The 23,688-nt window shown below is 32.8% G+C and overlaps 1 protein-coding gene across 1 annotated transcript; it reads right to left on the minus strand.

The window, feature by feature from the left end:
* Nucleotides 1–304: 304 nt before the first annotated feature.
* Nucleotides 305–23,034, minus strand: LOC148620365 (ERI1 exoribonuclease 2-like). Its single transcript, XM_088581195.1, has 10 exons — nucleotides 22,928–23,034; nucleotides 20,753–22,592; nucleotides 17,485–17,546; nucleotides 16,805–16,885; nucleotides 15,925–16,052; nucleotides 13,666–13,804; nucleotides 8,911–9,011; nucleotides 7,473–7,554; nucleotides 5,433–5,521; nucleotides 305–4,087 (listed from the first exon to the last, which is right to left on the minus strand). Exons 2-10 carry the CDS (start codon nucleotides 20,776–20,778, stop codon nucleotides 2,621–2,623), a joined length of 2,175 nt encoding a protein of 724 aa, XP_088437321.1. The 5' UTR covers nucleotides 20,779–22,592; nucleotides 22,928–23,034; the 3' UTR covers nucleotides 305–2,620.
* Between the last annotated feature and the right edge of the window lie 654 nt (nucleotides 23,035–23,688).

The following is a 23,688-nucleotide window of genomic DNA, read 5'->3' on the forward strand; positions in this document are numbered from 1 at the left end:
TGCATACCTGCAAGCATAACAAAAAAATGTGAAAAACTGATTTGCTGGACTGAAGGACAGAGTGCAGACCTGAAGGTCGCCAGTAGGAGACTAATAAGCTCTATCTTATATCCCTATTTTGAAATGATGCTTACCCTACTGGTGCATTAGTTTCAAGTTTATGGTCTGTTCCAAAAGTGTATTTTTCAGCAAGTTTCTGCAGTTTTCTTTGCTTCAATTTAACCTTTGACTCTCAAATTTAAAATTTTGCTCTCATTGCCTCTATTATGGCTTAAATGTAAGTACAAGACAAAGTAAGAATTCGGTTGCCACAGAAATTCTAATTTTTTAATAACAACATTTACCCCACAATTTATTAACAAACAAAAGTTACATACAAGTAAAATAAAATGTTTGTTATAAGACATAAAAAATGGTAAAACTTATTTCTATCATGTACACAAATATAATACTACAAAACCATATTGTACAGAAAATGGAAAGAAAAAAAAACAAATGTCCAACTTTAAATTATGCTAAAAGAACACAGATCTTAGTATAAAAACCATCAGAAAAATGACTTTTCATTTTCAAACAAGAAAAGAAGTACATGTAAATACAAAGGGACAGTTTTTTTATGAGATAGAAGGTCCAAGTCTTTCAGTAATATATCAAGGATTAAATCACATTTAACAGCAAGGAAACATCACAACACATGCAGGGGTCCAAATTTACCTTTAAGAATGAAAGGTCTGGACTTTTTTACTTCATAAATGACTGGTACTAAATAAGAGTAAACATAAATTTGATAGGTCCATGACTTAGGTAAATGATATTTCAAAGGTCCTGCATCAGGAATTGTGGGCCCTGGACTTGGACCCAAGCTAATTTGGAACCCTGGCATGAAGTACTGAAATATACCTTTACTTATGAACTTTTGTCATTCAAGTCTACAATGCTAATACAGTGTAAAGCAGAAAAAATTAAATATCAAAATTGTAAAATTAAAATCCTGTTATGGTATAAAATTACCAAACTATACTTCAATATGGAAGATTTAAAGATTTAAAAATTAAAAAAAAGATGAATTCATAACAGCAGTATTAAAACAATGTCAAACACATGTATTTTAAAACAAAACTACATAGTAAAAAGTTAAACTAGAGGCTCAAGGGAGCCTGAATCGCTCACCTGGATAACCATTTGCTTATTTGAAAAACTTAAGGAATGAGACAGGCTAAGTTAAAATCAACTAAATTGTCAAATGCAAGAAATGCTTTTCATAGCATTTTCATGACCTGAACCTGAATTTTGCTAAAGGCAACAATTTTTGAATTTTTTTCAAAAACCTGTCTTATGACCCCTAAGTTGCATTTTTAGTACAGGCAGCCATATCTATTCACAACAGTCATTTTGAGCACAATACACTAAAGAACTATTTATTTTCATTCAATGATCTTAAATGGTTTTAGAGAAGATTTTCAAAGTTGTACATGTGAAAAAAAAAAAAACAACAAAAAAACTGTTTCAGGGGTCGTCACTCCTACATTAGTCAATGAATGGTTTTGAAAATTTCTGCATCAGTCCTTCTCATGATGCTTAACAATTTTATCCATGCCAGAAATTTGCTAAAGGCAATGGTTTTTGAGTTATTTGCAAAAAACTGCCCCTATGTTCTATTTTTAGTAACGGTGGTCATAATTTTTCATGAATGAACAATCCCAGCAGTCATTTTGTGTGGGATACCTTAAGGATCATAAATGGCAACTTTCATTGAATTCTGTGCAATGGTTTTGAGAAGATTTTCAAAGTTGCATATACGAAAAATGCAAAAAAAACTGTTTCAGGGGGTGTAACTCCTACATCAGTTGACCAGTTCTTTTGAAAATTTTGGCTTAGGTCCATCTCATGATGCTGAACAATATTACCCATGCCAGAAATTTGCTAAAGGCAACGGTTTTTGAGTTATTTGCAAGAAACTGCAATCTGACCCCTATGTTCTATTTTTAGTAACAGCGGCTAGTTTTTTCATGGATAAAAAATCCCAACATTCATTTTGTGCAGAACACCCGAAGGAACAATCATGCCAAGTTTAAAACCTGTCAGTCCAGTAGTTTCAGAGGAGAAGATTTTTAAAAATTTGTCCACGACGACGACTACGACGGACGTCAAGTGATGGCATTACTAAAAATAAGTAATTGGATAATTGACCACCAAGGGGTGATATATGGTAGTCAAGGATATTAAAAAAAACCTCAGTCAGTGATATAAGGGTTGAAAGTTCACATATATTTATTTTTTGATTTAAGAATGCTTCATAATACAGAAATTCAACATAGATTTCCTATAATCTTTCTTTCAGTGGCAGGAAAAAAAGGGGAATTACTCTGATTTAAAAAAATTAACTACATGTGTATAACATGTATTCCCTTTATGCTAAACATTTTACTATTCATAATTAGAATGAATTAAATTAGATAAAATTTATACAAGACAATGATGCATATTTTTTTTACATAAAATAAGTATAATGTATACTGGTACCTGTAAAAGTAGCTCCATGGTAACAAAAAAAAAAGAAAACATCACAATGGTACATTCAAAACTTAACTTTGATAAAAATTAATTTAAAAACATGATATTATCTTAACTTTGACAATGTATGACTTCGTACACCAAGATTCCTCTTCTGAGTTGAATTTAAACCTGAATTAAACACAGGTACAAATGGCTTGGAGAGTGTTCCATTCTGTGTAAAACTTTGAGTTTTTCCATTACTTCCACATGGCATTTCCCATTTAAAGAATCCACACCCTATCCTTTCTCCTGTACTCTGGTTATAGGTAGATGAACCACAGGTAAAGAAAGTTCGACCTAAATTAGGACCAGGTGTCTGAGCAGTCCTACGTTTCGAACGCTTACCACATTTACACAGTGGTGGTGTTCCTTTCATACCAGATGGATTGATAAAAGAGTTGGTTGATGGAGTTTGGAAAGTTCCTGATGTAGCACATGGAGTTCTTTGACAAAATGATGATATAGTTCCACATGGTGTTCTAGATGTGTTCCCTGTACTGCTACAAGAACTTTTAAATGTGTTATTATTGCATGAACTTTTAGAAGCACTTAAAGGAGTTGTGAATGTGCTACCAACATGTGGTGTCCTCAGGGATGAAGGTGTTCTAAACATGTTACTACATGGTGTTATGATTGAACTTCTTGATGATGATGATGTGTTTGTTCTGTTTATTGGCCCTTTAACAGCTGATTCATGTTGTCCTCCTGGCAGTGCATTAGATGGTGTAGCACAGGGAGTCCTATATACTGTCTTTAATGGACTATTTTGTGGAGTTTTAAATTCCATTTTTGAGCAGGAAGCAGTGGCTGCCAAGACTGGAGGTGAAGGAACTTTAAATTGTTTCTCTCTGTGTTGGGGAGAAGTAGAATTACTGTGACTAGTTATAGACCTATTAGGTGCTTCACTCATATCTTTCAATTTATTTCCATTTCTTTGAACACATATAGGGAACTGAATGTGACCTGTCTTTTGCTCAGAACTAATAAGTACTCCTTTTAGTGGTGAACCTTTGAAAAATGAGTGACTAGTGTTCTTTCTACTTGGAGAACTTAACTTTTGTTTACACATATCTTTATTAAGTTTTGACGGAGTTGCCTTACTTGTCTTTGTAGGAAGTGGAACATTGACACTAACTTCTGACAGCTTTTGATTTTGGTTGATACTTTTGGTAAACATTTCAGTACTGTCCTCTGGGTCCATATATATATCAGCTGGGTCAAATTTCCCTGTTCTTCTTGCTCTCACTTTAAAACAGTTAGGGCCAGATTGAAGTCTAGAAATCGCCATTGATACCTTAACTCCAGGTGAATGAACAGATACCCTATTTTTCCTTTTGCGTTCCGGCGTGTTGGAAGCCAAGTCAGTCAATAAAATATCAATTTCTTGACTGCTAGAAATAGCATGATCCAAACTATCATCAAGATCCAACTCATCATTTGCCTTCTTCCTTTTATGTGCAGGGCTCTTTGTTGGTGTTAAGGTTTTCAAAGGTTTGATACATGTAGGTATGATCTTCTGATGACTGTTTGTCTGAAATGAGATAGAATGAAAAAGTGGTAATTCAAAAATGATTGTGCTACACTGTACACTGTGAATTTTTGTAACAGTTTTATTTTTCCTATTTTGGCAGTAAGAGCTGTAACATGAAAATTCAACTGCCGTGACTATTTTCTTCTAATGAAATTTTACAAAAATTTTGGAAAAAATTGTGAATTTGACACTGGGCAAAAGTAGGTTGATCACAGAAACCGTGAAAAAAAAAAAAAAAAAAAAAAAAAAAAAAAAAATGGCACCACAGATGGCACCAAAATTTCCAGGTTAACAGTCTATATTTCATTATTGCATAAAAGTAATATGGTTATTATCAAAAGTATTATTAGATTCTTTAAGCAATTTAGCAAAATTGAAATAATTAATGTGTGCGACAAGTTTGGTATATATAGTTAACATGTATATATAGTTTACATGTATATTTGTTTTAAATGGATCTTGTATAATCAACCATAAAAGCACCACAAAGGAAAGAAATAATTGTCTTTGTTTTTAGGGTAGAAGATCATAAAAGGATAAAAAAATTTGAAAGAGTGAATAACCAAAATATGATCACGAGTGCCAAGGAATGCCTAGATTCAACGAGTGTGTGGACTTTGTTCTGCGCACTAAACGAAAACAGACTGATTATCCTCTATTATTTGTTGCTATTTTCAAAATAAATTTGATACTTTGGGAACAGCGAATCAATATTTGTGTTGTGAAGTTTTGTTGAATGAAATTTCAAGAGTGAAATTTCAGAATTTATTTGACAGTGTGAAATATCCAAAATTTTTACACTGAGAACATTGGGTAAATAACTGCTATCTATTTAATAACTATTTTTATACAAATGTATATGTACATGTGTATAAATGACTATATAGGAAGCATGTAAAAAAAAGAAACCTTCAAATTACATGTATGTGAATACAGAAACACATCTACATGTACTTGACAGTTACTAACCACTGTGTAATCAGTTAAAATATTTTTAAATGCACCTAAAAAAGAAGAAAAGGTTGCTAATTGGGAAGAGTGAACAACCAAAATATGATCAGTATGAATTTAAAATTTTGTGATCAGCGGATTGATATTCCTGTTTTGGCAGGAGAAAGTCTGAAAGTAACATTACAAAAATTTATTTCACATTTGAATTATTAAAATTTATTACACATGGAACATTTGTCACTGCTATCATTATAATAAACAATATCTAACTTCTTTACAGCGTGGAAACAATCTTCATGTCAGATATTCATTGTCAAGCCTTTTTTATTTATCATAATACATGTAGTTGTGGAAGTACTAAGTAAGAAAGACAAAAGAGAATTACTTGTCATACCCCCTTCAGAGTTTTGGTAATGTTCATTATACATCCATCCTGAATCATCCTATAGGCCAGCCAAGCTGTGTTCCTGGAATCGTGTAAACCTACAAAAAAAAAAAAGACTAACTAGTAATTAGTGTGTTTTTCAAGAAAGCCAGCCAAGCTGTGTTCCTGGAACCGTGTAAACCTACAAAAAAAAGACTAACTAGTAATTAGTGTGTTTTTCAAGAAAGCCAGCCAAGCTGTGTTCCTGGAATTGTGTAAACCTACAAAAAAAAAAACTGACTAACTTGCAATTAGTGTGTTTTTCAAGAAAGCCAGCCTAGCTGTGTTCCTGGAATTGTGTAAACCTACAACAAAAAAAAACTGACTAACTTGCAATTAGTGTGTTTTTCAAGAAAGCCAGCCAAGCTGTGTTCCTGGAACCGTATAAACCTACAAAAAAAAGACTAACTAGTAATTAGTGTGTTTTTCAAGAAAGCCAGCCAAGCTGTGTTCCTGGAATCATGTAAACCTACAAAAAAAGACTAACTAGTAATTAGTGTGTTTTTCAAGAAAGCCAGCCTAGCTGTGTTCCTGGAATCATGTAAACCTACAAAAAAAAAGACAGACTAACTTGTAATTAGTGTGTTTTTCAAGAAAGACAGCCAAACTGTGTTCCTGGAATCGTGTAAACCTACAAAAAAAAATCAGACTAACTAGTAATTAGTGTGTTTTTCAAGAAAGCCAGCCTAGCTGTGTTCCTGGAATCATGTAAACCTACAAAAAAAAAAGACAGACTAACTTGTAATTAGTGTGTTTTTCAAGAAAGACAGCCAAACTGTGTTCCTGGAATCGTGTAAACCTACAAAAAAAAATCAGACTAACTAGTAATTAGTGTGTTTTTCAAGAAAGCCAGCCTAGCTGTGTTCCTGGAATCGTGTAAACCTACAAAAAAAAGACTAACTTGTAATTAGTGTGTTTTTCAAGAAAGACAGCCAAACTGTGTTCCTGGAATCGTGTAAACCTACAAAAAAAAGACTAACTTGTAATTAGTGTGTTTTTCAAGAAAGACAGCCAAGCTGTGTTCCTAGAATTGTGTAAACCTACAAAACAAAAGATAGACTAACTAGTAATTAGTGTGTTTTTCAAGAAAGCCAGCCTAGCTGTGTTCCTGGAATCGTGTAAACCTACAAAAAAAAAAAGACTAACTAGTAATTAGTGTGTTTTTCAAGAAAGCCAGCCAAGCTGTGTTCCTAGAATCGTGTAAACCTACAAAACAAAAGATAGACTAACTAGTAATTAGTGTGTTTTTCAAGAAAGCCAGCCAAGCTGTGTCCCTGGAATCGTGTAAACCTACAAAAAAAATTCAGACTAACTTGTAATTAGTGTGTTTTCCAAGAAAGCCAGCCAAGCTGTGTTCCTGGAATCGTGTAAACCTATAAAAAAAAATATTTGTGTATGTAGATTGTCTTTGTTTCCTGTTTTCATGTTTAGCCCATGTACTTGAATATTTATGTCTATGAATTCTCCATCTTTTTGATGCTTTAGTCTTTTAGCTGATATTTAATCATTTAATGAAATATAGATTAAAGACTGTTCAACTAGATTTATACCTGTATGAAAAAAGAGACTTCAATCCTTGATTGGATCTTCATCAGAGGCAATAAATGTGTGTACCGTTGTGCTGGTATTTTTACTATATTTTTTATTGTTACCAGGGATTGACACTAACAGTAGTCTGTTAGTCCTGCGTCATCTTTATTTTGGAGAGGACTACTTGAAAATTTTTATTGTAGTCCTCAGGGCTATCTAAATTCTGCCTCATTTTTCATAAGATCTAAGAACAAAATCATCATTACCGTCTGCCGACTAACTGTTTTACTTCTGAAGTAATCCTGTTGACCACCAAACAAATGAAGTTAGTGTCAAACCTTGGTTACCCAGTTATACTATGAGGTTGTCCATTGGGGTCATCGGGTTTGGGTAATACGTGGTTGATATATGTTTTGTGTATGCATCTGGTTAAAGGTTTATCACAGTATATAGATGTTATTCCTTGAAAACCCAGTTTACCTGAGTGTTCTCTCCCTTCAAAGTCTATTCCAAGATCTTTTAGAGCTCCATTCAATCCATTTGGTTTTCTGCTATAGAATTTCTGAATAAAAAAATAAGTGTATTTTTATTTTTCAATTTCATCCTAGAGACACTTATTTAAAGGGAGAATTTAACCACTTAGTTCTCTCAGTTCCTTAAAATGTATTCAGTGATCAAGCATTTTAAAGATGGAATTGTTTTTTATAGACCTCCCTCAAAAACAGGGAAGTACAACACAACATAACATCCTTGTTAAGTGTGTATAGAATTTCTGCAATTTTTCTTACAAATTCATTGTTCACATATGCACTACAGATACAATAATTTTCGTATTTGCTACTGAGTTTGTTTTCAGATACTTGACCACCAAGAAGTATACAGAATAACTATACACAGACAGCATAGCAGATGAATACAGAATAACTATACACAGACAGCGTAGCTGAAGTATACAGGATAACTGTACTAAGACAGCATAGCAGATGTATACAGAATAACTATTCATAGACAGCAAAGCAGAAGTATACAGAATAACTATACACAGACATCATAGCAGAGGTATACAGAATAACTATACACAGACAGCATAGCTGAAGTATACAGGATAACTATACACAGACAGTAGAGCAGATGTATACAGAATAACTATACATAGACAGCAAAGCAGAATTATACAGAATAACTATACACAGACAGCATAGCAGAGGTATACAGAATAACTATACACAGAAAGCATAGCAGAATTATACAGAATAACTATACACAGACGGCATAGCAGATGAATACAGAATAACTATATACAGACAGCATAGCATTCTATATAAATATCATATACATACAACTATGAGGGTGATAGAGCAGTGTATCACCCCGAGGCAAAGCTAAGGGTGACAATGTGTTTTCAAGGGGTAACAAACTACTCTATCACCCTCTTTTTATATGTCATTTACTTTATTATACCGAATGTTTCCCTCATATTGAACCAATTAAATATACATCTGAATATCAGCAACATGTAGGAAAAAAATCACTGAGTAATGCAGCAAAACACAACCAAAAATTGTGCTTCAATGGGTTAATTTTTTAATGCACTTGAATTTGTGGATATAACTTTTCATGGATTAGGGAAGAAACACAAGTTTGTGGGTTCTTGAAATAGTGGTTTTGAGGTTTTTAGTATACACATCAATGGAAATCTGTTTCATTAGGGACCATATTTCATGTTTGGCCTAACCACGAAACTTAACCATGAAAACTACAAAAATTGGCACCCAATGAACAATAGAACTTATACATTATTTCGCTCTCGTACCATGGAATAAAAACTATGTGGATAAAAAGTGAAATATTTGAGGCAATACATACAAAAACTTGTTCTATTTGACCATAATAAACATATTTTGACCATTTTACAAACCCTGTATGTTGCTCTTAAATCAATCCAACAATTCAGCTCTGACGGTCTTCGTATCTGTTTTCTTCTCAATTCATTAAAAAGACAAACACCTAAATCCCAATCTAACATGGAAGAATAATATTATGAAAATTAATTCCTGTAAATTTTGACATTTGACAGAATCAGTGAAAGGTAACAGAAAAACGAAAAAAAAAAACCAACAAACAAACAATACATTCACAGACTACGATCAAACTAAAACATATAGCACTCAAATTCACTTAAAGTGTGCCAAAGCCAATTTTCGTAGTCACAAGCTGTTTTCAAAGACAAAAAGCTATTTTCTGATATAGTTTTGGGTTCAATTTACTATCAGGGTTATGCCAGATTGTAAGAACATAGGGCATTGATTGGGTTCACTGAACAAAAACGATAAATATATAAGACTCAATCGACAAAAACCCTATGTCACAAATAAGGGTTCCCCTAAAAAACACATAGAAAAATAAAAATACTCCAAATGAAGAACCCCCAATAAGTTTTTTAGGGGAAAAAATGGCTAGAAAACACAATTTTAAGAGTTATTTTTACATCGAAAACGATTTAAATTTTTTTCCCCACAAAATACAGATGTCCTGTGAAACACGGTGAATTACGTTACAAATTCCCTGAAGCTGTAATGAAAATGTAAGTGACACATATGGTAATTCTATGTGAGGAAAAAATACCATTAAATAATAAATAATAAGAAAATGAATGATTCACACATCAAGGATAATGTCTTTATTGAAAAAAATACATGATTTTTATCTTTTTTCCAAATGTGCATTTAATTGTAAATTATGTTACATGAGTCTCTTGCATCTGTTAATGGAATTAGCAAACTTTCCATATTCTTAATTATACACACATAAATGACTCTTGAACAGATTTTTCAGGTGCTACATATTTTTTCACATCCTTGGTAAAGTACAAGTCCATGAATTACGTTACAGTAATTTCTTCTAAACGGATAAAAAAACACTGTTCTCTGAACAAATTAACTATAAATCACTATAAGTGACATTGCCTATCATACGAGCATCTTTAGAAAGGAAGTTGTAAAGGCGTTCCTGATGTAAACATTCCCTCTAGTCGTAGGTGTCCTTAATTTCTATTAAGTGCATTTATTTATTTATTATTAATTTTAAGTTTAATTTAACTTAAAAACGGAGAATAAATGTATTGGTAAGATGTTATGACAATAGGATATTGCTATGTATGATATATAAATCAAGCATTGGTATATATTACGGTGTAACGTAATTCACCTGTTCATAAACTGTGTATTTTGATTACAGAAAATGGATTTACATGAAAAATGAGAAACATTAAATTAATGCTAAACAAAAATAGAAATACCTTTCAAAGCAAAAGCCATTCAAAAACAATTTAATCATTGCAAGAATTTAAGTAAGCACAAAAACGATATGTAAGCTTCTTCATGAACTGATATAGATAAATTATTTTTTGTTTTTGTTTATTCAGATCACTTGAAAACAAGGAATATATATTTAAATCAAGCATCACTACAATAAAATATTTGATAATGCTCCTTTAAGCATATACCAACGATCAATTTCAATTTCTCAGCTATATAGATGACGTATTATCTTTAAATAATCCTAATTTCAGGGATTTGATACATCGCATCCACCTCAAAGAACTTGAGATAAAGGATACTACAGACACTGTAAAGTCAGCCTCGTATCTTGACATACATGTAGAGATCGATGGTAAATGAAAACTATTGTCCAAACTTTACGACAAACGTGATTACTTTTCATTCAGAACTGTCAACTTTCCATGCATCTGTGGCAACATCCCTTCAGCACCTGCATATAGAGTTTTCACATCACAACTAATATGTTATGCCAGAGCTTGCCGTAACTACATAGACTTTGTATCGCACCAGACTTCTTACAGTTACGCTTCTAAAACAGTGTTATGTTGCTACAAAATTGAAGTCATCACTACAGAAGTTTCATGGCCATCATCATGCACTCAAGGATTGTTACAGTGTATCCTTCTGCACCATGAAAACTGATTTGTTCAACGTATCATAGTTTTCCCTTCCTCTTTCGTCTACCCTGGAATTGACATTTTATGAGCAGCTTGGCGGATGTTTCTAGAATAGCAGAGGACGCTTACCCTATCGGTACACCTGGTCCATGCACCCAGTTCTTAGTGGAGTCCGAGTTGCTCATTTACTTTTGTTACTTTGTATGCATTGTCGTAGTTACTTTATGTTCTTTGTTGTGTTTGTCTGTTTTCCGTGTCTTGTCTTGTCCCTGGATTACATTCTTCTGATTTCCGCTAGAATCTTCGTTCCCTAGCTTGATTACTCTATCAAGTGACGTTAAAATATCAACAAAAAGTTGTTTCTGTGAATTACATTGCATTTTAATTTTGACATTATAATTATTTCTGGTAGAAGATTACTCGTTGATCAGACATCTTATGTTTTGAAAGTACACCAGAAATATTTGTTATAATATATTAAACAATTGATTGAACCAATTGTACCATTATCATTTCCTTACATGCCACTAAAGACTTCTATATTTCTTCATGTGTATACAAAAATGACAAACTTAACAGATATGATTTTTTTTAAAATATTACTTATCAAAATATTGCAATTAGTTGTTTTTCGCGTTAAACCTTCCAATTATGTTATGTGTTCCAATTAAAGCATGAGAAAGCCATGGATTATATATTACACTATTTCAGGTGAATTACGTTACAAATCGGTCATTCCCGTTAAGCTAATTATAAACATTCCAATTGGATTTGAATGCATAATTGTTTTCTGTGTATCACCTAAAAGATGTATTAATGGAAATAGGTTGTTAAATTGGCCTTCATCCTTTGCTAATTATGTTTCCAAAGAATAATAAAAGAAACTTGTTTTCAATTTCATTTTGTTTTATTATTTTTTTGACTAGATGTTATAAAATATAGAGTATCTTAAAAAAGATAACAATTTCTGAACAAAATATTTGTTTCGTGTTGTGAATTTATTATTCATCTATCGAATGGTATCATTATTATCATTATAAGCGCAGTTTTGAATAAATGTATGATGAAACTATTATTATTCAACATGGGTGTCCAGAAGTAACATAATTCAATACCAAAATAAACTGGGCATATTCAAAATTTCATACAGGACATAAATCAACTTATCAAGAGCTATATAATGCATTTTCTTGCTATTCAAACTTTGTGTTTTTTAAATTAAATCATTTGAATTGTTTTAGGTGTTCAAAATGTCAAGCCGTTTTTCCGTCCCTACTGGGGCACTTTAACTGAATTTGAATGTTAGGCATCAGTTGGATTTACAATGTAAGAATTTTACCATTTCACCATTTTAATGGTACAAAGAATTTTAATTGGCCACTCTTAAAATTCCTTTGAAAAAATTACGATAAATGGGAGATTTTCAGCTTGAATGTGATAAATGGCACATGCCCCCTCTAATTCCAATCACAGCTGAGACCTAGATTTGGGTTTGCTAACCCTATGAAAAGGAACATGGTTTTTAACTTAAAAGAAAAATAATAGAAAGTTAATCTGGTGATCATTGATAATCCCTCATTACATGAAATTAAGCCATAGTAGGGCATCAATCGTGAAATATAAATGTGCTGTAACTTGGTCCTAATCTGACTATCTATAGAATTGTGTTCATGTTTGGAATAAAATGGTTTTCTTGAATGATTTGACTAATGACATTCTAAAAATAAATGTGCAAAAGACAGATGGACAAATGGATAGACCTAAAGATATCTACATACTTTTGAATAGATGAGGGGTTTAAAAAATGCTGAAACTTCATTTATACTTTATACTGTGGACATATCACCATATAGCGGGTAATTTTCAAGGCTGCAAAATTTCACTGTTTGTGCTATGAACAGGGATATAAAATTTTTGTGTCAATAGAGTCTACAGGAGATTATTGTGAAATAAGTGGACTTGAATAAAGTGAACATTTATCTTTGCGTAAATAAAAGCTACATGGTAATTTTGAAGGTTTGGCATCACAAGAATTGTGAAATCTAGTGATGCAAAAAGAATGCTTTACAGCACATTAAATATAATATACATGTAAAATATTATGATAAATGTCAAGATGCAAAACAAAGCACTTCACTTATATATTTAATATTGGAAAGTCCTTCAACTTATTCATGTCAAAAAGATATATGGGAATAAGGCCAATAAAAATACATGTCTGTTTCAATGATTGAAACAAAGCTATCACTTCACGCAAAGGTGCATCCCATTTCTTGGGGGGGGACTGAGTTTACTACAGCTTTTTTGTCAATTTCATTTTTTCTTTGAAATGCAGTTTAGTGCAATTTCAAATTTTTTTATATTTGTTATGATATTTATTCATTATTTCAAGCATTCAGGCCATAATGAAAAAAATATCCTAGATCCTCATCCAACTTTTTCTGAAAAAAAAAACAGCCAGAGGCGAGGGGGGTCATTTTTTTTTTATTTTCCTTGCAGTAACTGTCACTCATGCTGAAAAATAAGTGTTGTTGTAATCATCATTTATGTGTGCTTGGTGACCCATTTTACCAGTACATACATATGGAAACTTGGGTCGGTTGGGGATGAGAATCTTGGAATTTTTATATAATGGCCTAATAAGAAGAAAAATACACTTTTTAACTTTTCAACTATAATCATGAAAACATAATTTGAAATTAAACCAGTTGTTACCTGACCATGTGACCATGGTTGCTAGGTTACCAGTTCCTGTCTGTGAAAAAGAGATAGCTTTGGTTTCTTTAAGCATTTCAAGCCATCGCATGAACTTCCTGATGCATAAGTACAGTGGAATACCATTATCTACTTGTTCCTAAAAATACAAATTTATTTCAATATCTATTTTAGAATTCATGTTTGTACATGTTCTATACATGTTGTTTTGAAGAATAAAAAATTGAATTCATGTCTGTAAGAATCTAACAACGATGTCTTATACTTTTCACTTTTGTCCATAGTTTCAGTATTTGGAAGAGTAAATAAGGGAGCCAAGGTTATAGTGGTAATCAAAAGAATGCAATCCAAGGACAAAGACTGGACATGGAAAACAGACATACACAACAAAGAACATAAAGTAACTAAAATCATACATACAAAGTAACAAAATCAAATGAGCAACTCCACTAAATACTGGGAGCATGGACCAGGTGCATCGGTAGGGTAAGAGTCCTCTGCTTTTCTAGAAACACCCACCGAGTTGCTCATAAAAAGTCAAGTCCAGGGTAGAGGAAAGAGGAAAGGAAAACTATGACATATTGAACAAATCAGTTTTCATGGTGCAGATGGATACACCTTAACGATCAACGAGTTCATAATGACAACCATAAACTTTTGTAGCTACTTCATTCTTGTAGCAACATAACCCTGCTCCAGAAGCCCATTTGTTAGAAATCTAGCCCGATACAAAAAGTCTGCATATTCTTGGCAAGCTCTGGCATAACATATGAGTTGTGATATGAACACTCCATATGAAGGTGCTGAAGGAATGTTGCCACAGATGAAAGGAAAGTTGACAATTTTGAATGAAAAGTCATCACATTTGTCGTAAAGTTTGGTCAATAGTTTTCCTTTACCATAGATTTCTAAGTGTAGGTCAAGATATGAGGCTGACTTCACAGTGTATGTAGTATCCTTTATCTCAAGTTCTTAGGGGTAGATGCCATGTATCAAATCCCAAAAATTATGATTGTCTAAAGATAATACATCATCTATATAGCGGAAACTGAGATTAAAGGATCTAGCTAAACGATATTCTTTCTTTCTTGGAAGTTTGAATTACTCATTAAGTTAATTTTTTGGTTCTTAGGTCATACTTCATGAACATTTGATATTTCAATGGAAAATAAGAAATACTGTGCAAGGCAAAATTTGACATTGCAATGAATGACTGGTTGTTGTTGAAGGAGGTAGATCTAGGGTATAGAACACAACTCTTGAAATCAATGATATGTTTGTATCATATTCAGTTTCACCAAGGCCAATCAAGCTTTCATTTGAAACAGGATGAAATCAATCCATGTTACTTTGATGCTTACATGAGATGGTTTTAAATACAGAATACAAACATTCCAGTTATTTGTAAGAGTTGTGTCCCTCACCTTAGGTCTACTTCCTCAATTTCCTATGGCAGATATACCATGTATCTCATTTACATCATGCTTATTGTATTTAGTTCTTCTTATTTTCACTTATCTATTGTTAATATCTTCTGTACTGTTTTGAAAACTGTTTTACTGATTTTGACTGGTAGTAATTTGATGCTGCCTATTTCGGTTGAAATATGCCGAAAATAATGATTTATAATGGAAGTGGGAGGTTTAGTACGCTGTAAAACCTGGTTTAACCCACATTTCATTTTGAAATGTCTGTACCAAGTCAGGACCATTGTGGAGGTTTGTAACACTCTGGTTTTTTGCCCTGATATCGCAATTTGTTATATAGACTTTCCATTTAGACTACCAGTAATTCCTTTTGACTATTGTCTAAATTTTATCAGTTTGGTAATTTTGTTATTACCCTTCATTTCAGGATGAGAACAGCCGAATTATCAAACAAACCCTATGCTTTGTACAAACAGACAAGCTGAGCCTGCTTCTAAATGAGCTAGCACACAGAATCAACAGCCCACCTGAGAGAGTTGCACTAATCCTGCAGCTATATGCTACAGGATTAGTGCAGAAATAATGACTAAAGTCTTTGGTATTATCCAGCTAAGTATCCAATCATGACATCTGAACTTGAGGCCAGCACACTACAATGAGACTATATAGGCAGTGGCCTTACAATGATAAATTCAACATTTCACTGAGAATTTAATTTCATGGTTAATGTAAATTTGACAATTCAATGGAAATTTGAAATCATTGTTTAACCAATTAACATTTACCATGTTTTTGACAAATCAAAAGCAACAATATTTCTTCAGTATATTACCTGGGTAATACCAGTCAACTGTTTACAGAAATCACTCAGTACTGGTTGCTCCTGTGGTTGGATATAAAACTGAAACTCGTTCTCTATCTTACCAGTAAAAGTGTTCAGTAGTACCGCTGGAAACTCAACTACAATGAACAATAACTTAAACCAGTAATAAAACTGGAAATTATCCAGTTTTCATATCCACTTATTTTGTTGAAAATTCTGATTAGTCATTTTTTTCACAAGTAAATGTTCAACGTCGTCACTCTCAGTTAGTCCATCTGTAGAAGATATGAGAGGAATTTATACGAGGAATTACACTGAATATTTAATTTTAAGTAAGTTTAGTTAAAATTCATCATAATTTCCAGAAAGCTATATGCATTCTGTATGAAAGGGGTAGATCCACTTACTCATGTTTCAGGATTTTTTTGAAAATATCAATTAGTGGTCAAAAAAATCCATTTGTGCATATTAGAAAGTTTTAAAAAATGCTATTTTATTCTTTGCTTATATATATATACAGATAAACAGTGATATTGTTTGATTAAACTACTTCTGAAATAAGGCTGCTTTCCCAACTGAAAGTTCCCAAATTGATTAAATAAATGGCTAAAAAATTCCCAAATGAGATAAACTATATCCCAGTTGGTAGTCAAAGGAAAGGATATGATGGAAAGGGGAAACACAGTACAAGTTATCATGCTTAACCCATAAACCAAAAATCTAATAATTCCTTCCAATGGGAGCTGAGAAATCTGTGACACCCCATCACTATATATATGTACATGTACCCCCCCTTGAAAAGTGAGCAGTTAAACTAGTAAACAGCTTCTTTGTATAATATGCCTGTATGATGAAGACTGGAAATCATTGTGTACAACTGAATACTTACTTATCTCTTGAGTTCTAAATTTACCATCCTGCCAGCAAGTTGACTCAAAATCAATAACTATCAGGTAGGAAAATGTCTGTCCTGAAAGGAGCAAAGATGTACAGCTTAAAAGGTCATTCCATGGTAAAATACATTTGTACATGTAGCCCTAAATATCAAAGCAGTAGTGTTGTACTAGAAATACCAAAAACATCATTACTTTATCTTTAATGAATTTTGTAAGAATTGGTCAATTTAAATAATTACTATTAAATGTCAACATATTTTATAGGTCCACATATTTTACATACATGTATATGAGTATCCCAACCTAACTATGTGTAGATGCATGCAAGTTCCATTTTATTTCATAATAACAGAATCCTGTGTTATGTAAAGTTTTTTTTTTTGTTTTTCAGAGCAACACATCTGAAATAATCAATATCATCATCTCATATAAGACAACACAGTGAGTGACATCATAGCATATTTAGAAAAATTATAAAGAGTACCTTTTCAGCATTTTCCATGCACCATTTTTAATGATTCTTTTTTCTTATAATAACTCTATCATACAATTTTAAATTAGCTCAATTAGAATTGGGTCAAGTGAACATGTGTAGTTACAATTTTCACTGAGTTTGATCTTTACATGTACATTAATTATTAATTTAACTGTATGATACAATTTTTAGACTCACTTGAAGAAGCTTTCTTTTCACTTCTTACTGCCAAACTTCTTCTCTTTATTATCCCTAGTTCTCTGAAATAAATACACAGCATATCATTGTAGTTTCAAGAAATCCAGACCGAAAATTCTTTTCCTTGCAAAAATTCAGCCAAGTGAAGGAAAAATAGGGGACTAAAAATTGATACATACATGTATGTAAATGTGTATTTGATAATTATATGGTGCTGAACTGCCAATTCATATGATAATGATGTGTTGCACTCTTGGCTGAGTTTATACCCCTCTCTCCTCTTTCTGGTGTATACCTCATAATCATTCCAGTCAGAGTTAGAAATAGTAGCCTGCCCGCAAGCCCATGACTGCCTTTTTTGGCAGAGCTGGCTAATTTTAGCGGATATCTATATAGCCATATAGTAAATATATTGAAAAATTGTATACAGGACTGGCTAGAATTTGAGTGAGTTTCCTACCCTGTTCCAGTATAATCACAAATTCCAATTTTTTTGTGATGAAGAACAGATGGGTGCACATCTGCATCGTACATCATCAAGAACAGGTCAAGGAGTGTTTACTTAATATGTAAATCAGCTCAACATTCCATACACCATCTGTCCATGTAATATTCTTTTCACAAATTTCTATACACCCTTAAAACCCTAATGTGCAATTCAAACTAAATCTATATTTAAGAATTGATTTTCAATCTACAATAATACAAAAACAACTGATTTATTGTCTGCCATGTATGACACATTTTGTACCATTAATGTAAGATAACAATTAAATGCATGCATGACCAAGAAAAAAACTTTCACTTTTCCATTGGAAGAAGGTTTAACCTTTGGTAGGACTCATCATAAGGATCATTTCAACAATCGAAAGTTTCTTCTAATCTTTCATAGTTTTTAAGATATTCACTGAAAATTGTAAAAAAATGTCATTTTTCCCCATTCAAAGGCAATAACTCTTGCAAGGAGTCATCTGACAACTTTGATCCCATGGAAACAAATAACATTGTTTTAGCATAAGGGGTTCATGTTGAAATTAACTTATCAGAAAACCTAACGTTAAGTTTGTGGATGCCGTCAGTGCTGAAAAAGCAAAACCAACATGTAAGTCTTGCCTTTCATGGCAGGGGAGACAAATATAGCAAAAAAATGTCGAAAAAGGGCAATCTGAATATCTCCAACAAGGCTTCACAGAATAAAACAAAAATTTGACCACAGATTACAATCATAAATGATTTCTGATAGTTTTAATAATTGAATGGCTTTTCCAGAAATAAAAGAAACTACTTACAGGTCCAAAGCCATCTATATGTAGATAATGTGTACATTAGAATTGCAAAGTAGAATACCTTAATCAGAACTGTGAACATCGTCAGTAATGCATTTTGTAAGTTACTATTCATTGTCCAAACGAGTACGAGAAGGAAACCTTGTTAAGACTTCATAAGCTGGTCGTTTTCAACTGCTAAAAATGCCTCAAATTAACTCTGACTTGTTAAATGTTAGATTTGTCAACTTCTAACTGTTCATTAGTATTTCAGACTCATTATTATGTAATAAAAATTGAATCATTCTAAAGAAGTATCTTTAATCTTTCAATTGCATGGTAGTAAATTCATATGGTTAAATAAACATTAAAGCAGAATGATTAACAGCTTACAAGGTTTTACTAGTTTACGAAAATGAAAATTTTTATATTTCTTTCCGAAGTCATAGGTTCTAACAGTTAGTCATCATTTTAGTGTTTTTTAAAGCACACTTATTAAAAATACACATTGCCATTCAGCAGATTTTTTTTATAAATGCAATATTTTTCACAAACATTCAATGACTAATCATACTTTATAAACCTTTTAAAAGGTGAACTTTTTGCTTATTTATTTGTCAAAAAAAGACCTTATTTTGGAATGGAAAATATTTATTTCTCTTACATGTATTTTAAATCAATAAAAAATATATAATGTCATTAACCAATTCTTTATCTTTAATTTAGGACATCACTCATCAAAACCCATCCAGTGGTTTTCACAAACACCCTTTTTACCCTATTTTCAACAGAGAAATTTGAGAAAATTAGCCTAATACTGAAATAGCAATGGCAGTGTTCTATATTGATTATAACAAGCAACTTCTCTAATATACAGTCCCTAGTTGGAGAAATAAATGTAGCTGAGTGTACTGTAGTTCCTTATGGATGACAGACATTTCAGGCCATTCCTACACTACATGTATATCAGTTTTCACAAAAGTGCAGGACCACCGAACCAGTCCTACAGTTCCATTTTTACCATCTTTCCCAATGTTCGGCAATTATTTCATACGACAAGGGAATTATTTTCCTATTTGTATGACGCGATTTGATTGGTCGCTCTGTAATATAATCTGATGAAATTGCGCAATGCTAAGTCAATATACATGGCGGTGTCGTGTGAAATATGTAGGGAACCACAACATGAAATTGTAAACAAGCTATGTCTCTTTTTGAAAATTTGATATATCATGATGATGCCCAGCCTTGGAAGAAAAGAAAAAATGTCTCCATTACCGTTGAAAGAACAAAAAAAGATAATGAAAAAAGAAGAAAATTAAAAGGATATGACAGTGACTGGGAGTCAGAAAGGCCATGGCTCGAATATGACGATGTTTACATGTAAAAACTTTACTTATAATAATAACAGTCACAGTTTCAGATCCTTCTCACAAAAAAAAAAAGTATATGTCAACATGTTGCAAACTATCAAAATAGAGTCATCAATGATATAATAGAGGTCAACAATGTAGGACACGTTTTGATCCTAAAGTACATCATTGTTAACAAAAATTTTCGACTTTCATGAAGACTTCTGTATCAGACCATGAAAATAAGGAGAATGCGTTAGGGCAATAAAAAACGTGTGTACATGTACATTTGTATATCATTATGATAGATACGGTATTATACAAATTGCACCATTTTGAAAGTTAATAATAACAGCCTAAACCAGGCTGACAAAAATTATAAAAGGTATTTGAAGTTATGTTTCTTCGAGATCATTTAGGGTTTCACCTTCCTCATTTTAAAACCCTGCTCGAAACTGTTTGAGTCTTTGACCGATAATGTTACACATGTCGGGAATGTTTGTGGCCGGCTCCAACTAATGAAAAGGTCCTAATCAAACTGGACAAAAATGATATATGACATGGTCCAATGCCTTCCTCAAATTAATTAGATTGTAATGAAACTGGAGTAAATAATTATTAGAATATGTATTGACTACAAACAACATAAACCTTGCGAGCTGTTTAGTTGTTTTCATGTTTTGAAATTGGCGCTTGAATCGACCTCATCTATACGTTTGGTCTGAAGTGCTTCATCAAAACGTTTGTTATCGTCAACTCGGTACACAATCCAGTCGGACCAAAACAAATCTTACCCTTTTACGTACTCTCAGTTCGCAAACCACAAACAAACATACAAACATAGAAAATAAATAATCGTAGAAAAGATCTAGTTACATCCCTCCCAGAAATTCAAATGGCTTTAATGATTTTAGTTACTTCACGTTCTCTGTTTTGTATGTCTGTTTTCCATGTCTGGTCTAGGTCTTTGTTCCGGGATTACATTCTTTTGATTACCGATATAACCTTGGCTCCCTTGAATATTCTTTAATCACATTCTGTTTGGTATCCATGGTAATATGATCAAAACAACAATTTTATGGCTTTTTTATTTAATGCACACATTTTCTTAAAGACCTGCTTATCTTATTGTGAATAATAAAACTGAGAGTTCCATCAATTTTTAGCACAACTCTACAATATAGACACTATCAAATACGCAGTCTGACTAATGGGAGCAAGCCCTGTGATATAGACTAGTGGGAGCAAGCCCTGTGATATAGACTAGTGGGAGCAAGCCCTGTGATATAGACTATAGGAATAAATAAACTGCTTTTCATGCAATATAGTGATAATATTGAGGACATCTAGCAGCTCACAGAAAAATCTATTAAAGGTCGATCCCTATCTTTTACTAATACCCATATATTGAATGAAATATTTCCTTTTCTTATAGTAACAGTAAGTGGCTGATCAAGAGAATCACCTAGGGTGGGGCCAAGCTAGGGGCTCACAAAAATTCTTTATGCGTGCCTATACACACAAAAATACGTTTTGTTTTTAATAAATAATCATGCGAATTCATAAGGAGGACCGAGCCCCCGCCCCTTGAATACCCCTACAGCATTTTGTAAAGACAGAAAAATGTATGATTTAATCTTCTTTATACCACTGTCACTTCATGCGCTAGAATAGTACGTTTACGGAGTGTAAATTCTATCAATTTACCTTCCTTCAATGTCTAGCATAAGTAATAATACTGATTTATTTGCAAAGTTACACTCATATAGATCATGCAGATTCAGAAACAAAACACAGAGGAACCAAACAAATGTAAATATTGAATGTCATAATCTTGGCAATGGGTAATGGACAATGGGATCTTGCATAAAATAGTTTTAAAACATTTGAAACAATAGTTGACGTATACACATCAATCAATCATTCAATCCGTTTTAACCTGTTTATATTGTACCGGAGGAGCACAAGCTTTGCTAAAGATTTCAGATGCATCGTTTCCTGTTAAGAATTTGAAGGCACGGGAACCAAAATGTTTACAGTTGTCGAATACGATATTGTACTTTCTGTCGAGCTCCTTTCCATCATGCAACCAACCAATCAGCTCACTCACAGTATGTTGGCCTTTACCTTCATTGATTTGTGAGATTGGTTTCGGCTGTCTTGGTGACCCCTCTCGAATATCTCGTACCTGTGATTTGTTTTTCCCTTGTTGGAGTATGATCCCTTTCATCAACTTTTCTATTGACCACCACCATTTATCACTTTTGAAGATAATGAACATGTGGTAAATAAGATAATCGTTCTTTTGCCCAACAAATAGAGGATTTTTGAAGGTATCCACTTCCGTTATTTCACCATCTTCAATAGACTTTTTCAGAGTCAGGAGGTCAGCATCTTTGTATTTTCGCGGTGACCTTGGGTGGTTTTTATCGTAGTAAAAGAGAGTATACTCCCAATCATCACCGGACAGTCCTCCACGAACTTCTGCCATCTGAAATTAATTAAAAACTTAGCGGTTGTTTCCAAAGGCAGTTAACGCTTACCATACTGTCACAGCCGGGCTATACGAATAGTCAGGGTTGCTTTTTTTGCTTTTCTATCTGTTTTCTTTCAATTTATCGTGCAAAGAGTAACATGCACATACATCCACTCGCTAAGTCAGTTTACAAGCCCATTTGTACTAATAAAATTGAATATGAATTTCATGAAAACCGCTGTACGTATAATTTCCTTTTCTCTTTTCGGATTTCCCAAACTATTATTTCATAGTTAAGTTAATTTTTAAAACAATCGCATGATATCATTATAAGACTAAGATTCCCCTACCTTATTGTCTCGTTATGTGATCGTTCAGCGCCGCACTTTACAATTTTCTGAAAACTGTCAATCGGAAGTCAAGATAAGTGTAACAGGAACATAACGTTAATGAAGAGGCACTCGGGAAATCCGATAAAAATAACAATAACGAAAATTGAAGAATTAAATTGGTGTTTTCAGATTTACTTGGCAACCATTTGATTTTTTTTTTTTTTTTGGGGGGGGGGAGTTGCTTGGATTAAATTTTCTTTTATGTCTTTTTTGGGAGAAAATTATATACGTTCTGCCTTTTTCTTTGAGCATAAACAAAAATTATTGGGACAATAACAAAACCTGCCTCTTTCTCTAAGGGCATGTCCTGGCTTTTTATTTCTTGGAAAATGTTAGTCTCGCCTTTTTATTTCATATTTGAACTCCACCCCAAAATGTCAGTTTCCTAAATAAAGGTTTGTTTCCGAAGTTACAATCGGCATGTTTGTATTCCGAGTTTCCTTAGTGTTTTGTTTTGTTTTGTTTGGTTTGTTTTTGTAATTGTTACTTCTTCGAGTAACCAAATGAAGATATACGATGTACAATATATATGTTTTTTGCGTGACTTCCAAAATATTATTACATAAAGTGGTTATGGATCAAAATTTCGATGTTATTTTGAACAATCAATGAACAATGGAAAAATATCAAAAGCGCAGCGCTTCTCCCAATAAAGATAACGACAAGTTCCTGTATCATTTTTTTTTTGAAAATGGGAAATTCGTCGAACATCAGCTTTA

Source organism: Perna viridis, chromosome 4 (assembly GCF_037379345.1).
Source record: "Perna viridis isolate PV_CMFRI_1.1 ecotype Kerala chromosome 4, ASM3737934v1, whole genome shotgun sequence".
Lineage (NCBI taxonomy): Eukaryota > Metazoa > Mollusca > Bivalvia > Mytilida > Mytilidae > Perna > Perna viridis.

Bases quoted from the DNA above. Each gene is read 5' to 3' on its own strand.
- LOC148620365 (XM_088581195.1), bottom strand. From the start codon at position 20,778: ATGAAAACAACTAAACAGCTCGCAAG. The intron at 9,012-13,665 runs GTAACAACTGGT...CTTCCATGTTAG, and splicing joins AACCATGGTCACATGGTCAG to ATTGGGATTTAGGTGTTTGT. The intron at 4,088-5,432 runs GTATGACAAGTA...ATCTCATTTCAG, and splicing joins TTACCAAAACTCTGAAGGGG to ACAAACAGTCATCAGAAGAT.